Consider the following 15,972-nt stretch of genomic DNA (forward strand, 5'->3'; position numbering starts at 1 on the left):
GGAATGTGAGGCCCTATTCAGATGAAAATCACCCATACCATTACAAACACCCGGGGGGGGGGGGGGGGGGGAGTAGTCTAGACAGTTCAGCACACACACTCCCCTGCCCCTCTCGAATACAGACGTTAATACACATGACCAAGGAAAAGCTGAATATTATGTCCATTTCCTGGTTAAGCAAAGTATTTTGGGTAGTAAGATATATCATCTTCAGAGACAAGCTGGGGGAGGAAACATTTTGTGGCATAAAAATTAGGGATTTGAAAGCGTAACCGTGTACAGGGTTAACCAATGAGCCTGGGCTCCCAGTCCACGTGGGGAGCTGGCTTAAGAGCTGGCTCCTGGCACACAATGACTCCCATCTGCAGCCCTGCGCGTAACTGCTGACATTTTCAGCGGTTACATGGTTACTTACTACACACATTTTAATGTCCCTAATAAAAATCTAGGGTGGATTGCTCTTATCTTATTCTCTCCTTTGCCCATTACTCGTATTACAGAGATGCCTGCATATCCAATTAAGGTCCAGGCCCCATTGTACTCATAAAACAACAGTCATACAGTCCCTGCCCCCAGAAAATTTACAACCTAAATAGACAAGATAAAGCTTGGAGCAGGGCTGAAGGAAATCTGAGACTGAGGGTACATCTACGCTTGCTCCCTAGTTCGAGCTAGGGATGTAAATGTAGCTGACCGAAATTGCTAATGAAGTGGGGATTTAAATATCCCGTGCTTCATTAGCATAATCTTGCCCATGCGTTATTCCGCTCAACAGCTGATTCGAACCAGGAAGTGCGCTCCGGGACACGTTGGGGTTTGATTTGAACTAACGCGTCCTGGAGCACACTTCCTGGTTCGAATCAGCTGTTGAGCGGAATAACATGCAGGCGAGATTATGCTAATGAAGTGCGGGACATTTAAATCCTGCGCTTCATTAGCAATTTTGGTCGGCTGCATTTGCTTTCAAACTAGAGAGCAAGTGTAGACATACCCTCAAAGAATGGTAACGACTTGCTCAGAGTCACACGGTCAATGTGAGAACCAAAAAGAAAATCAAGGTTGCGTTTGACCCACACCCAGGTCCACTGGGCCACACTCTTTAGCAACCCCACTCTCAGATGCACCCAACCCTGTGAATTAAGTTGTATTTAAAGAGTTTCAAAAACTGTTTCCATGCAAACATTGAGGGCTGGCAATGGCTCACACACTTCCTTAAGTCTTGGGGGATGCAACAGTTTTTAAATGTTTCTTTCCAATTTGTTCAGCATGCTGTTGACCACAAACATGACACACGTACACAACCATTTCTTAGCACAGAGCATCCTAGGCTGGCTGGAGGAGGGTTACGCCAGGCACAGACACATCCTGCATTATAACACTGCAGCTATAGGACACAAAAGGAGTGAAATCAGGTATCTGTATCAATCCAACAAAGGCGTCTACACTGAAAAGTATAAAAGGCAGCAGTGCTTTAATGCGGCAGTGTGGACACAACAGGCGCGCTGGAAGAAAGCTCTCCCAGCACTAAGAAAACCACCTCCACAAGGGCAGTAGCTTTACATGGCTGTAACTTGCTGCGGTGGGGGGTGGGGGGCAGATAGGAGGGATGGGGGAGAGTGTGTGTGGGGAGGGGGGCATCAGCAAGTTGCAGCACAGTAAAGCGCCAGGACACCTAAGGCAACGTCTGCACTATCTTGTCTCCAGTCCACTACCTGAATCTCTCATGCGACAATAACGCAACCAGAATCAGGAGGGAGATGGCTTAGAAATGATTGAAGCTTGAGTCCAAGTCCTATTTTCACCATACTCTTACATTTGAGATAAGTAACAAAAATCAACGTGCACAACCTTAGGCTACATCTACACTTGCACTTGAGTGACAAAATGTTTGTTGCCTAATGGTGCTTAACCTCCCCCCCCTTCCCAAGAATGACAAAGTTTTGTGGCAGCAAGTGGAAGTGTGAACGCTGCTTTGTCGGCAGGAGCACTCGGATACTGACAAAGCGAAACCCCCATGTTGGGGGTTGGAAATCTTGTGTTGACAAAAGTGCCGACAACAGACACCAACTTTTAGCAATAGGGCTGTGTCGACAGAGCCTTGTTGCAAAAAAGCTGTATAGTGTAGACACGCTCTTATAGTTAAACCACCTTTTGGTCTCCTTAGAGCCTTCTTATCTCATCTCTGAATCTAGCTTCAAACCTCCTTGGGGCAGGATGTCTATTTAGAGCTGTAGCTATCCCAGGATATCAGAGAGACAAGAAAGGGGAGGCCAGATCTCGTGAGACCAATTTCTGTTGGTTAGAAAAACACAAGTTTTCGAGCTTACACCAAGCTCCTCTTTCTTGGTTTCTCATGCAACAATGGAGCATATCAAGTCTTAGAAATAGCTACAGTCTGTGTGGAAAGTCACTGAACTTAACAGAACGTAGGTGGTGTTGGGGCCCCAAGCTAGTTTTTAAGACAGGGTTTAGTAAATGTAGGTACCTTACCTCTACTGATTTCAAATTGGAGGTAGGCTCCTAACTACCTCTGCAGAGCTAGGCCTGAGAAGGAAGTTACTTTTTCAAATATCATGTCACCAATCCAACTTCAGTGTCAGTGTTACTTATCCCTAGTGGAAGAGGAGATTTGGGGAACCACCTGATGTCTTCAGGAGACAAGCTCTGATTGTTTTGAACCACTCTACCTCAGGTGTGGTCAGCTGGCAGTCTGTAAGATCTTTTGTGAGTTTCACCCTGGGAAACAGAGCCTGGAGGAGGAGTGAAGGAACCATGCGGTATACTCTTCCACCAGGACGACTTGCACAGAGTGCCTTGGCTCAAGTTGAGGGTGGGGGCTGCGCAGCCCCAGAGCGGAGATTTTATCATCACCACAGACGCTGGCTTGGAGAGGTTGAGAAATGTTCCACCTCCCTGGGAGTTCGTTTTAAAGTAGTTTAAAAGCAGATTAAATTTTGCTCAAGACTTATCTTTTCAACTACAGATTTCTGCACTGGAGGGGAACAGAGGTGGTACGTGGAAGAGAGGTGGGAAGGAGGGTTAAATCCAAATCTTAAAGGTCAACAGGTTTTTTTTTTCCTTTTTGCTGAACATTAAAAGGTTTGTTAAGGGAGAACCAGTCATGTCAAACATTTACCATTTAGCCCCCTGAGCAAAGTTTTAACCCTTTGATTTCAGGAGATGAAATATTCATGAGCCCCCATCCCCCCAAAATGCTCCAAAAGTAACCAGTCTCCATCTGATTCCATCATTATTAGAAGAAACAAGCTCATGTAGAAGGAACACTGAACTGCTGGCTGCAGCTAGCACCGCTCACTATAAAATATGCTAGCATCTTAACTTTATTTTTTTTAAATGCTTTGATTTCTATCATCCATTCCACATGCACCACCGGCCCTGCCTTCAGCTACTAGATGCTCATCTTTTACGGTGGCCACTCTGAAATCTATAAAGGTTATGTCTTTCTACCCCACACTGACAGCTCTAAACTCATCACGTGATTCCATAAGTCAGACCTACGGAAAGAGACCCCAGAAGCTTGCAGCTGATTTAATCCCAAAGATGGCATTTTTAGTGAAGCAATTAATATTTAACGTGTCTAACTTGAGCAGGTGCCTACTGGTGACCAGGCTCACACTCCTAGGCTATGTCTAGACTGCAAGCCTCTTTCGAAAGAGAGCGTCTAGACTGCACGTTGAACTTTCAAAAAAGCGGCTTGCTTTTTCGAAAGAAAGCATCCAGTGAGTCTGGATGCTCTCTTTCGAAGAAGCCCTATTTACATTGAAGAACGCCTTCTTTCGAAAGAGGAACTTTCGAAAGAAGGCGTTCTTCCTCGTGAAATGAGGTTTACTGCCATCGAAAAAAAAGCTGCGTTCTTTCGATTTAATTTCGAAAGAACGCGGCTTGAGTCTGGACGCAGGGCAAGTTTTTTCGGAAAAAGGCTACTTTTCCCGAAAAAACCCCTGAGTCTGGACACAGCCCTAGTAAGTGCATTAGGGAAGAACTGAACACAACAGGAGATCGTAAGTACTAACCCTGGCATCAAAATAATGTAGAAGTACAGATGACGGTGTGAGAAATGGGAGGGGTCATACCCTTATCTGGACACTCCAGCCATTCAGTTAGCTCCAGTCTTTTCAAAGTGGTTAACTCTTGAAACCTAACACTAATTGTCGGGTCTATAAGGCTTGTAAGAGGAGCCATGTTAGTCTGGAACTTAAAAAACAAAAGTAGTCCTGTGGCACCTTAGAGACTAACAAAATACAGTAAAACCTGTGTTATCCAGCATGCTCGGGGATTAGGACGTTCCAGTTATCTAAAAATTCTGGTTATCTGAGGGTCCCATCAACCTAGGAAAAACCAACGGACAATAATAGTAAAACTCAAGTTTTGAATACTGGTAGTTTTGTAGCGTAAGGCAGTTGGTCTCACATTTCTATTTTGCGCTAAAGATGATTAGCGCTTCTTAAATAAAAAATTGTTAAGGAAATCAAGGTAAACCAAGCCAGGCCTGTGCGCCTGAAGATGTGACAGTACTGTGGCTGGGGACAATGCTGGTTAACAAAGTTTTCTGGTTAACAGAGTGCCGCATAAGAAAGGGGTCACAAAGGTACATAGATAGTATCATGAGCAACACTCACTTCAGATGAGCTTGAGTGGAGAAATGAGAAGGACTCTGAGAATTTATAACAGAAAAAGAAAAAGAAAAAGAAAAAAAATCTGTCAATTGTAATACTGGTGCAACTGAGTGGGCTGGAAGTGTCCCATACTTAGCATCTCAGTGACATCAAAAGCTAAGCATAAGGAAAGCTGGTTTTGTAATGTCTTTGTTTAGGCCCAGGGAAAGTGTCACATTTGCATATGAAAGTCAATCCCACATACTCTCTCAGTAGACGACTGGTGAAATTCCTTTTTAAACCCGATCGAGTGCCCAGGCAGGTTAAAATGTTCCCCTATAGGTTACTACATGTTACCATTTCTGATGTCTGATTTGGGTCCATTTATCCTCTGTCAGAGAGACTGTCCGGTTTGGCCAATATCCACGGTAGAAGGGCATTGCTGGCACATGATGGCATAGCTTACATTAGAGGATGTGCACTTGTATGACCCTCTGATGTTGTGGCTTATGTGGTTAGGTCCTGTGATAGTGTCGCTTGTATAGATTTGCGAACAGAGTTGGAACCTGATTTATAGCAGGGGTAGGTTCCTGGGGGAGTGAGGCAGTTAGAAAGAATTTGCTTCAGGTTAGGGGGTTGTCTGTAGTCGAGGGTTGGCCTGTGTCCCAAGGCCTGTGAGAGTGAGGGATCATTTTCCAGGACAGGCTGTAGATTGTCAATGATGCGCTGGAGGGGTTTAAGCTGGGGCTGTTGGTAATGACTAATGGTGTTCTGTTATTTTCCTTGTTGGGCCAGTCTTGAAGAAGCATATAAGGGTTAAAACCAGATAGTGGGTCCCAGAGAGTCTCCAGGGGTGCTAGGGAAGCAGGAAGCGAGTTGGCAGGAAGTCAGGAGGGCCACTGGAAACAGCACACGAGCTTTTGAATTGGAAACAGTGTCCTTCCTGTGCCAGGCTTTGTGTGACCCAAGGAGAGCCTGGGAGACAGGAATTAATCCAGGAAAACAGGCATGGAGGATTCAATAACATCCATGCCGAGGGAAGGACTAAATGTTGGAACAACAGATATATGCGTAGAACAGGGAATGTTTAGTCAGATGCAACCAGGTTATTGAATTTATTTTGAGATTTGTTGGACTTCCCTGGATTCAATTTGGAAAGTTACAGTATAAGCAGGTGGGGTTATATGTGCTCAGCACAGAGAAGCAATTCTCTGTGTTTTAATCTCTCTGTTTTTGTTGCTCTGTAACACCTTGCAAGCAAGTAATGTTTCACCAAGTATGTTTTCTTAATAAATATTCCCCCTTTACAGACCATAATCTGATTCCTGTGTTCTAGAAGGCAGGAGGTTCTGTGTGTCTGTGCCTAAGACTGCAAGGCCAGCTATTAAGAAAAATTACTGTTTTTCCAAGCTCTCTCCAGAGGGAGGTGAAAGAGCTCGAGGGAACCCCACAGGAAGAAATTCTCAAATGTGCCTTCCTTGGTTCTCAAAGGTGTTTTTGCATTTGAGTGGCAGCAACAATAACAAGCCAATGCCAGGGAAATCTGTGACCTTGGAGCATTTTTAAACAGGAGCCCTTAGCAGCAAGGTATTTTAGACTCTTGCAGGCCTCCACCTTCTGTACTCAGAACGCCAGAGTGAAGAATTGTCTTGATCAAATGAAGGTGTTTTGAATCTCTAGCAAGCTGGGAGAGGAAGAGAAGGGAGCATGGCACCAGGGGAAAAAGTCAGAAGCAGGAACATGCACAAGACATTAAAGCAAATTCTTAGATTTTAGGGGATCTCCTACAACCACTGACTACACTACCTCAAATGCCAGCTATATTGCTGCAGCATCTTCTGTCCCCACAAAACTGGCCAGACACACAAGGGAGATAACCTACAGTCACTGGGGTACTGGAAGCACAGCACTGCTGCACCAAGGAACGGGAGAGAGAATTTACGCAACTGAACATGTTATATAATCCAGTGGAAAGACTTGGCTTAAGAACAGGCGGATGAAGAATGAATCTTTGCTATGGACTAGGCATCCCATTACCACACAGGGATGGCTATTTTGTCCTGCAGAAAGATTCCCTGAGCTAGAATTCCCCTGGATGCAACCGTCCTATCCTAAAAACACCAGCCTTGCCACTCATCACTGCATTAAAACCGGCAGCAAATGCATCTGGAATTCTGTACAACAGTAACAACTTGGATTTAACACCCGTTTAAGAGTCAGTAAAGCTGTTTGCTACTACATCACAGGTTGCTCTTTGCAGCACCAAACCTTTAGCAAGTCTATATCTACAGATCTCATTTAGCATCGGAAAGCCATGAGGACTCTTTGGAACCCTACTTAATTGGGACTCTGCTAGAAATATTGCACATTCCAAGAGGTGCTACACAGACTGGGTTCTGGACCATTGTACTGACACTGTTTGTAGAATCAGACTAATCGAGCACAGAATTCCTGCAGCTATCTAATTGTTAGCCAAACGTAAAACACACCACTACCAGAGAACTTGAATAGCTACTCACAAGCAGAGCTCCTCCTGAGCCTTTGGTTACTCACTGAACATACAGATAGGCATTCGGGTTTAGCGACCATCTCGATAAGGTTATCTGCATGGAGTTATGCTCACTAAAAAGATCACAAACAGCATCCAAAGAAAGCAGTCTTCTCGACCCCTCGGTCACGGCAGCCATGGATTATGTTAAGAACTCCTAGACTAATCATTTAAACACCATTATGTTTCTGTGCTATGCGACCCGGGTAATAAGGTCAGCTTGATATGTTGCATGGTGCAATAAAAAGTTTAAATATTTATAGGAATGGCATCATTAAGACAACCAGAGCTTAAAGAGCTCAACAGTGCCTCAAAAATGCTTAGGACTCACAACTAGCCTCTCCAGTGGAAATTCTCAATGACTTTCCAAGAGATAGCAAGAGGTTGTGACCTCCTGTTATCTCCAACCTCATTCAAGACACAGCACTGCTGCTAAGTCCCGTCTTCTCATGCTACATAATGACCTTTCCTGTCACCATTCATCTGCTTCAGGAAGACAAGAAGTTTCAAGTTTTCTTGAAGTAAAATGGAGAAGCTCCAACACATTAAAATAGATTTGCCATTAGCATATTTTTCTATCCCATGAATGGCTCCCTTGAATTCCCCCTGGACAACTAGTAATTCACAACTGAGACGCTCTTGTACAGTTGATAGAGTCAAACACACACCACAGCCACCAGGAAAGAATTTCTGTCTCTCTAATTCTACCCCATAAAGCGCTGAAACTGCCTACTACTTAACATGGACCCAATGAAATTCCTATAACTGTCTGGGTCATTAAAATCTTGTTCTAAAAGAAGTCTTCAGTGCAATTTAGCAAGCCTTTTTGGGTGCGATGCCATATAAGAGCACTCCATTTTTCCTGCTCTTAAGAAAAAAATAGTTAACAGAGTTCCAGAAATTCTTCAAAGGGAAATATACGGTCAGTTACTAATGAAAAGTTTCAAAGCTGTCTCTGATGTCTTAGAACTGCTATGTTATATATAAAGCTACCAGGAACACCAACAAAAATCACAGAATTGTACAACTGAACGGGACCTCTGACAGTCATGTAGTCCATCCATCGCCCGCTTCAAGGCAGGAGCAGAAATGCGTCACAGATGGTCAAGCTGAGAATCATCTCCAAGCCTACAGATCACCTTCACGCCAACCTACCAATGCATACTCCCAAGGTAGCGCTGTAGTTCTTCCAGAAAGAGATTAAACAGCAAGTGCAAACCACAAGGAGTGAAGAGGAAAACCAGAAACACAACAAAATGGCTGCAGAAGTCTTTCTTCTCTGTGACTGGTGTATGAAATTGCCACAAGACAGAAGAAAATGTCAGAAAGGCATTTACCTACAGTGGGACAGACGGGCACTATTTATGATCAGCTTAGGTCAACAAATGTCAGGGAAAGAGAGTTAGGTTTCAGGAGGCTGACCGAGTTCAGACCTAAGGCATGGAACATTTTCCACCGAGAAGGGAGTTGAGTTTGCTTAAGCGAACTACTGCTAAGTGGGACAAAAACTTATTGGTGTCAGACGACATTATCGGGGTGCTTAGCTCAAGTTTCAGGGAACATTTCAATCACAGAGCTCTGCCTCCAGTATCCAGGGAAAGCTCTACTCAGGCTCCTGGTATTCAGCAGCATGGTGCTGCTTTTGTCTACTGCACAGGTGAATTCACAGAGGCAGGAGACGACAAGCAGTTTCAGGAGGTCATTTTATAAACTAAGGTTCTAATCGCTCACCCTGGCTGCCTCTCTCTTTGCAAGCTCACGAAACCCATCTTTATGGAATGCAAGCCCTGAAATGCAGCTGATGGGGTTTCACTTGAATATATTCATTTCTCTGCATTTTTGGTTTGGAAACACATCTGCTCTTACAAGGCAGGGGGCCTGCCTGCACTCCCAAACTATAGGAGCCGAAATCTGGCAAAGGAGGTTCTGGAGCCTCACGTTTGGCCTCTCTTCGCTACGGCTCACAAACGTAGTTGAGAAGCGTCTGCTTGGAAACTGCATCAAAAGTTGGATGTGACGCCAGGAACCGAGCCCTGCGATGACAAGCGCAAAACCAAAGGCACCCATCTGACCTGAACAGAAAGAGATGACTGGGGATTATAAAGGAGGAAGAATTAATAGCAGGAGGCTGCAGAGAGAGACCACAATCAAGGCACACAGCACAAATGGGAGAGAATCTGTCTTAGGGTTTTTGCAATTTAAATAGATAAGAGGATAGAGGGATAGGAGGGGGAAAAGAAGCCCAGAGGAGGGAAGAGACTTTTCCAAGACTGCACTGCAAGTCACTAGTGGAGCCAAAACCAGAGCCCAGCTCCTGGGCCAGCACTCTGCCCACTGGACCATGCCTGCCCTGTAATGCTGAAGTTCTACGTCTCGTGGAGACCTCGGATTAGTCCACAATTCAGAATAGCCATTTGTGTTCCTGCATAGATGGGAGTGTAGGAATCCACCTCTCAAGTCCACTATCTGAGAGGGAGAAGACAAACATCCTTCCCCATGCACCACTTTTGATATGGGCAAGATACACTGCTGCCCACTCTCTGACACGTGGGAAGTATAACCAGTCATGCCCAATTCTAAATCCTTCTCTTGGCTGGTTGTTTAATCCAGGCTAGGGATGTAAGTGACCAGTTGAGTGACAACTCGACTAGTCACTTCCTCCTCCCGCTTTGCTGCCTCTATCAGACGCAGCAAGGTGGGGGGAAAGCAGGAGCCGAGGCTGCAGGGAGCTAGCTTAAAAGCCGGTTCTCCCCAGCACCAGCTCTGCAGGGGAGGCAAAGGCGCAGCAGGGGACCAGGTGTGAGCTGGGAATCAGCTGTAGATCGGTCCCCCACTGTGCCTTGGTTTTTGAATGTAGTAAGAGTTGCCAGGCTCTTACTACATTTAAAAGGCAGAGACGCAGCGGAGTTAGCTCACGAGGGTGGGCGCTAACCCGCTGTGGCGCTGCAGTTTCCCCCCTTATCGACTAGTCGATGGAAATTCTCTCGTTCGGAACCAGATAGGTCCCAAGGGTTCCGGACTAGAGAGGTTCAGCCTGTACCACCATTTATGCATGAGAAACATCAGGCCAGCCAGAGATTGCACTGGTGCAAACGGTGACACAAAATTCAGGGCAACGGAATCCTCGTCCACTCTCACCAGCGAGCTAAGGTTGGCCTTTCTTGCCCACTGCTGGGGAGTGTTGGTGCCAGAATATTCCTGCCACTTAGAGCAGGTTTCTGGCATCTCTGGGTCTCGCATCAAGTCTTAGCTGGAAACATCGTCTCACCGATTGCTAACGACTCTCCTTGTCTCTTCCTCTCGGTCACTCTGAACAGTAAACCATGGTAGGTCACTCAGACCTAGCGGTTTTCCAAAAACAAAACAAGTGAAGTATTAGTGTGGAAGTTTGAAGCCCAGACGTTATGGAGAAGAGCTCCTGCAAAACTGACCAGTACACTTTCATTGCTTGCATTTCCTCTCAGAAGGAGACAAACCTCTAGCTCTGAGAAGGCAGGTCTGCAGGGACTGCTGCTTATTACCTTAATGGCAAATCAGCTGTTTGCTTTGCAGTCCATGCCTGTTTGTTGTAGTCCCCCTGATGTTGCATCATGTACTTTGCTGGTTCAGCCCATAGCTCAATGGGGCCCTGAGCCTGGGATTGGGGGTCTCTAGGCACTAGGGCAATACAAATGGATATACACAAATAAGCTGCACAGGCCAACTAATGTTACTTTTTTCTAAGTTATTTTTTGGCTTGTGGTAGCACCTATGACCACAACCATGGGCAAGAACTAGGGAGGTAAAATCCCATTTAATCAGCGAACTGCTTAAACGCTATGTTTATCAGCTTAACCAGGGATGGCTGGGCCTGCCTGCTATGCGCAGAGGCTGCTCCAGCCAGGCTGGAGTGATCTTGCCTATGGAGGGCTTCTCCAGCCAGGCCAAGCCAACCACGCCACGCCAGGTTAACCACTGACATCCCTAGCAAGAACCCCATTGTGCCAGGAGCTGTACAAACAGAATAAAGATGGTCCCTGCCTCAAAGAGCTTACAGTCTAATTTTAATATCTGAAGGTGTTATCAGTAAGATAGTTAAAGGAGGTGGTTTTAAGGGTTCCAAATGCAGGAACGGCCACACTGGGTCAGACCAAAGCTCCATCTAGCCCAGTATCCTGTCAGCCAACAGTGGCCTATGCTAGATGCCCCAGAGGGATTGAACACATCAGATAATCATCACATGATCCCTATCCTGTCATCCATCTCCAGACAAACAGAGGCTAGGGACACCATTCCTACCCATCCTGGCTAATACCCATTGATAAACCTAATCTCCACGAATTTATCTAACTCTTTTTTGAACCCTGTTAAAGTCCTAGTCTTCACCACATCCTCTGGCAAGGAGTTCCACAGATTGACTACAAGAATAAGTTGGTGCTGTATAATAAGCCTTGATACTAGTCTTAGTTATATACTTCAAGGCAACTGGAAGAAGTCTATAGCTATCCCCAACACATGGTTAAATAAAAGATCAGGCCTCAGCAGTAACAGCTGCTGTTTAACACCACCAGTACCCTAAAGGAGATGAAGTAACAGGATATTTCCTATTGACAATGGACTAGGGCAGCGGTTCTGAGCTTATTTACCACTGTGAGCCGCATATGCAGTCCTCCGTGTGTTATGTAGACCACATCCACACAATAGATATACTACCTGTATAGCTCTGAGGATGTAGCATGAGCTAGGCTGACAACCACTGGATGAAGGGTGTCTCGATATGTACAATGCTGCAGAAGTGCCAATGGAGATGCAGTGAAGCTGGTGAAGACAGTCTGTAACAATGGGAGAGCGCTCTCCCATTCGCATAGCACTGCTTACACTGGCGCGTCCATCAGTATCATTTACATCGCTCAGGTGGATGGTCTATTCACACCTCTGAGTGACATAAGTCATGCTAACATAAGTGGTAGTGCAGACATAGCCCTAGATCCATGGAGTCCAACACGCTAGCCACTAGCCACATGTGGCTCTTTGGCCGGTTGAGTATGGCTAGTTGGCTATGGCAGTAGCCACTCTATTATTTTCATTTTCAAAATAAGATGGCTAGATCTCTTGGCTACTGCTTCAGAACTGGCTGGAAACCAGGGTCTTAGATTAACACAAGGCTACTGCATTTAAAGTGTTAATACCTTGGCATTTGCACATCTCCTCCTCCAGGAAATGCCATTTAACTTCTAGCACACTTCCAACTCCCACTTGAACTTTTCACAGTGCACCTGTACCCAATAGGATGGTTTCAATGCTGGCATTAGAATCACAACAACTTGCTGGTGATGAAGTTTCCTGTCAATCTATGGTGGGAGAGGCTCTCCCTTAAGGAAAAAAAAGTTTACCTTTTACTTTAGCTGCAACTTTTTGCTCTCTTCCGGCCAGTTCTCAAAATACAAAACTGTCCTTGGAACAATTTCTTTCCACCTCACATGCCTCTCCTCAAACTCTATCCTGGGGGTCCTGCTGGTCTGGTTTCCTCCATCTTCACTTCTCCAAAATTGCTCTCACCGATTTTCCTACTCCACACTCAGCCTCCTTCATTTCCCTGCTGCTTTCAACATCACCCATTTCACATTTCCTTTAAACCTTGTCCTGTCTTTGGTTTTTGTAACTTGTGTCAAATATCAGAAGGGTAGCCGTGTTAGTCTAGATCTGCAAAAGCGACAAGGAGTCCTGTAGCACCTTACAGACTAACAGATGTATCGGAGCATAAGCTTTCCTGGGCAAAGACCCACTTTGTCAGATGCATGTCATCTGACGAAGTAGGTCTTTGCCCACAAAAAGTTATGCTCCGATACATCTGTTAGTCTGTAAGGTGCCACAGGACTCCTTGTCGCTTTTGCATAACTCTTGTGGCTCTCCTCCCACCTCTCTGATTGGTCCTTCAGGGTCACATTCACGTGGTCTGCCTCATCTTCCTCTCTCTACGGGCAGTGTTTCCGCAGAACTTTGTCCATGGCCCACTCATTTCCCATTGATCCTGCTCCCTGGACAACTGCTTTTATTCACAGTTTTGACATCACCCATTTCACATTTCCACAAGTGACTCAACTCTACCTTTGGAGGCCTAAACTCCCTCCCTCCACCCCATGGCTGTCTTTCCAACATATCCTCCCCAATGTTATGCTTAAGGTGACCCACTCCTGAACTTTCCTGCCATGCTGTCTCTCCATCACAGCTGGCAACTCCATCCTCCTCTGAGTCACTGTGTCCTCAATCAAGAGACATCCTCGACTCCTCCCTCCATTGTATTGCAAATCAGGTTTGTTTTGATACAGCCTCAACTGATTAGGATGGACCCAAATAAGCCTGGTATCAATCAAGACAGAAAAGTACACACAAACTTTTGTACCAGTTTCAAATAAAAATCATACCTTCATTAAAATCAGTGCAACTCCCTTCTGCTGATCAAACCTTGGACCTTTAGACCACCTCTTCGCCCATCACACTGACTACAGCAGCCCCTCAGCTGGCTCCCTGTTCCACCATGCTTAGCCTCACCATCAAGGCACCATGCCTCCCTATCATTGCCCTACTGTATCGTCTCCCTGCCTACCTCCTCCGTTGGGCCAAATACGCCAGCCTCATTTGCCTCTTCTTCCACACACCCCCTCATGCATGACGGGATGCTAGCTTTGATGCAGCACTTTTCATCTATAGCTCTCAAAGCGCTTTACTGAGTATTACGCCTTCCACACAAGAGAGGCCAGAACACGCTTCTTCAGATTGCTTCTCAAGGCAGCACACTTACACTTAACGCCTGGAGACAGAGAAAAATAGGTGGTACTTTATATACCTGAATTATTGGGCAGGGGATGGGGGAAGCACCAGACTACCAACCTACCTGTCTAAAATTCAATTTGATTTATTCCCTTCCCCTGACACTGCATGCCATACTTCGATCGCAAGGATGATGAACACCACACCAGGGACTGAAGTGAGAACCTCCAGAGCTGAACGCATGAGCCGCTATAGCTCAGCAGGGCTGACACACACACTATCACCTGCAGATCAGGCACAGAGAGGGGCCAATGAGACACTCAACACTGGGTTACACAAGCTCTTCTAAGCCAGGATCATGTTAGCACGGGTGTCAATATACCATCTACCCCAATAAGGCCCTGATCCCAGACCCGGCCAAGAGTTTGCGGGGTCCAAAGCAGCATGTTGTGGTTGGCTGCCCAGGGTGGCTGTGCGGCTCCCAGCCAGGGCAGCGAGTGAGCAGCCGGGTGCTGGGCAGCGCGAGGCCCTAGGCAACCGCCTGGCTTGCCTTGCCCTGAGACCGGGTCTGCCTGACCCCGAGCAGGGCTGCTGGTCACTATCAGAATACAAGTATTCATTACATACTTTAATATCAAACAAATAATCCTCGTGCTCCCTCACAGCCCCCACTGCGAAACAGGGAAAGCGAACTCCCCAAGGCCCCAGAACAGGAGAGAGCCAGGATTTCATAGATGCACAGATTCCAAGGCCAGAAGGGAACACTGTAATTTGTCAGACCTTCTGTATAACAAAACATCCCCTAAGTAATTCCTGGACCAGATGCTTTAGAACAGGAGTTCTTATACTTCTGTGCACCATCACAACCACCTTCTGACAACCCAAATTACTACATGCCGGGGGGGGGGGAGCATCGAAATCTAAGTCTGCCCAAGACCCAGTGCCCCAGGAAGGGGATGGGGGAAGGAGAAGGGACAAGCCAAAGCCCAACAGCTTCAGCCCTACCTGGGGGACTATAACCTGAGCCCTGCCACCCAGGGCTGAAGCCACGGTCAGATTCAGACCCAGGTCCCAACAAGTAAACGCCAGCCTTGGCGACACCATTAAAACAGGGTCGCAAGCTGTAAAAATGGGAAGCGATGAAAAATCCAACACAATCCCTGGTAAATGGTTCCAACAGCTAATTACGCTCACTGTCAAAATGTTACGCCTTATTTCCTGTCTGAGTTTGGCCAGCTTCAGCTTCCAGCCACTGGACTATATTATTTGCTACACTGAAGAGCTCATTATTAAATATTTGTTCGCTAGGTGGCAATGTTCCCTCTAATTTTTCCATCTATGTGCAGAATAAATTTTGTCATGTGCACTAAGGCATGTGCACCACCAGGAGAAACACATGCTGAGCAGCATCTGAATCTGACCTGGGTGGCTGCCCAAGTGCTCAGCTTACAGGGAACGCTGCTTATAGGCTGTCATCATGTCTCCTCTTCCCCTTCTTTTTGTGAAGCTACACAGAATGAACTGTTTGAATCTATCGCTACATGGACTCATCGAGAGTGGAAATGGTCTAGCTTCAGAGCTATCTGCTTCAGGGGAGCCACTGCCTATGCCAACGGGAAGGGTTCCAAGAGATAATAGAACAATTCTGTCAACTTAGCCCTGTCCACACTGGGGGGCTAGCTACATCCTTCAGGGGTATGGATATTTCACAGGTCAATAGACGCAGCAAGACTGATTTAAGTTTCCTGCACAAACTAACCCTGAGGCATGTTTTCTAATCACTTTCATGGCTCTTCTCTGAACCGTCTCTGTTTCATCAACATCACTCTTGACTTAAGATACTAACGCCTTTGCTCAGATCATCCAGAGCTGAAAGACACCTCTCCTTCCCCTCGGGGTGATTATTCAGGGCAAGATTAAGGAGGATCTTACACAACCTAATTAGCTGAGAAAGCACAGAACAAAGACTGCATGGGACAGGGTCTCCTAATCAGCAACAGATGGGGAAGCACAGGATTTAAACTATAGCTAGACTACAGCCTATGTCAGCAAAACTTA

The 15,972-nt window shown here is 46.1% G+C and overlaps 1 protein-coding gene across 6 annotated transcripts in view; it reads right to left on the reverse strand.

The window, feature by feature from the left end:
- The window catches only part of TFCP2 (transcription factor CP2), a 42,791-nt gene that overhangs the window by 24,862 nt on the left and 1,957 nt on the right, over positions 1 to 15,972 (reverse strand). Inside the window, exon 1 of one of the 6 annotated variants that reach the window (XM_075901698.2) lies at positions 8,320 to 8,478. The exons of 4 other annotated variants lie outside the window; for them this stretch is intronic. Coding sequence is in view for 1 of the 2 variants with exons in the window: in XM_075901695.2 (XP_075757810.1) it covers positions 8,320 to 8,327 (8 nt within the window). In the remaining variant the exon portion in view is untranslated. Of the gene's footprint in view, positions 1 to 8,319; positions 8,479 to 15,972 lie in introns of those variants that run through there. One more of the 6 variants, XM_075901695.2, reaches the window with a different exon arrangement.

This window comes from Pelodiscus sinensis, chromosome 31 (assembly GCF_052426305.1).
Source record: "Pelodiscus sinensis isolate ZL-2025 chromosome 31, ASM5242630v1, whole genome shotgun sequence".
Lineage (NCBI taxonomy): Eukaryota > Metazoa > Chordata > Testudines > Trionychidae > Pelodiscus > Pelodiscus sinensis.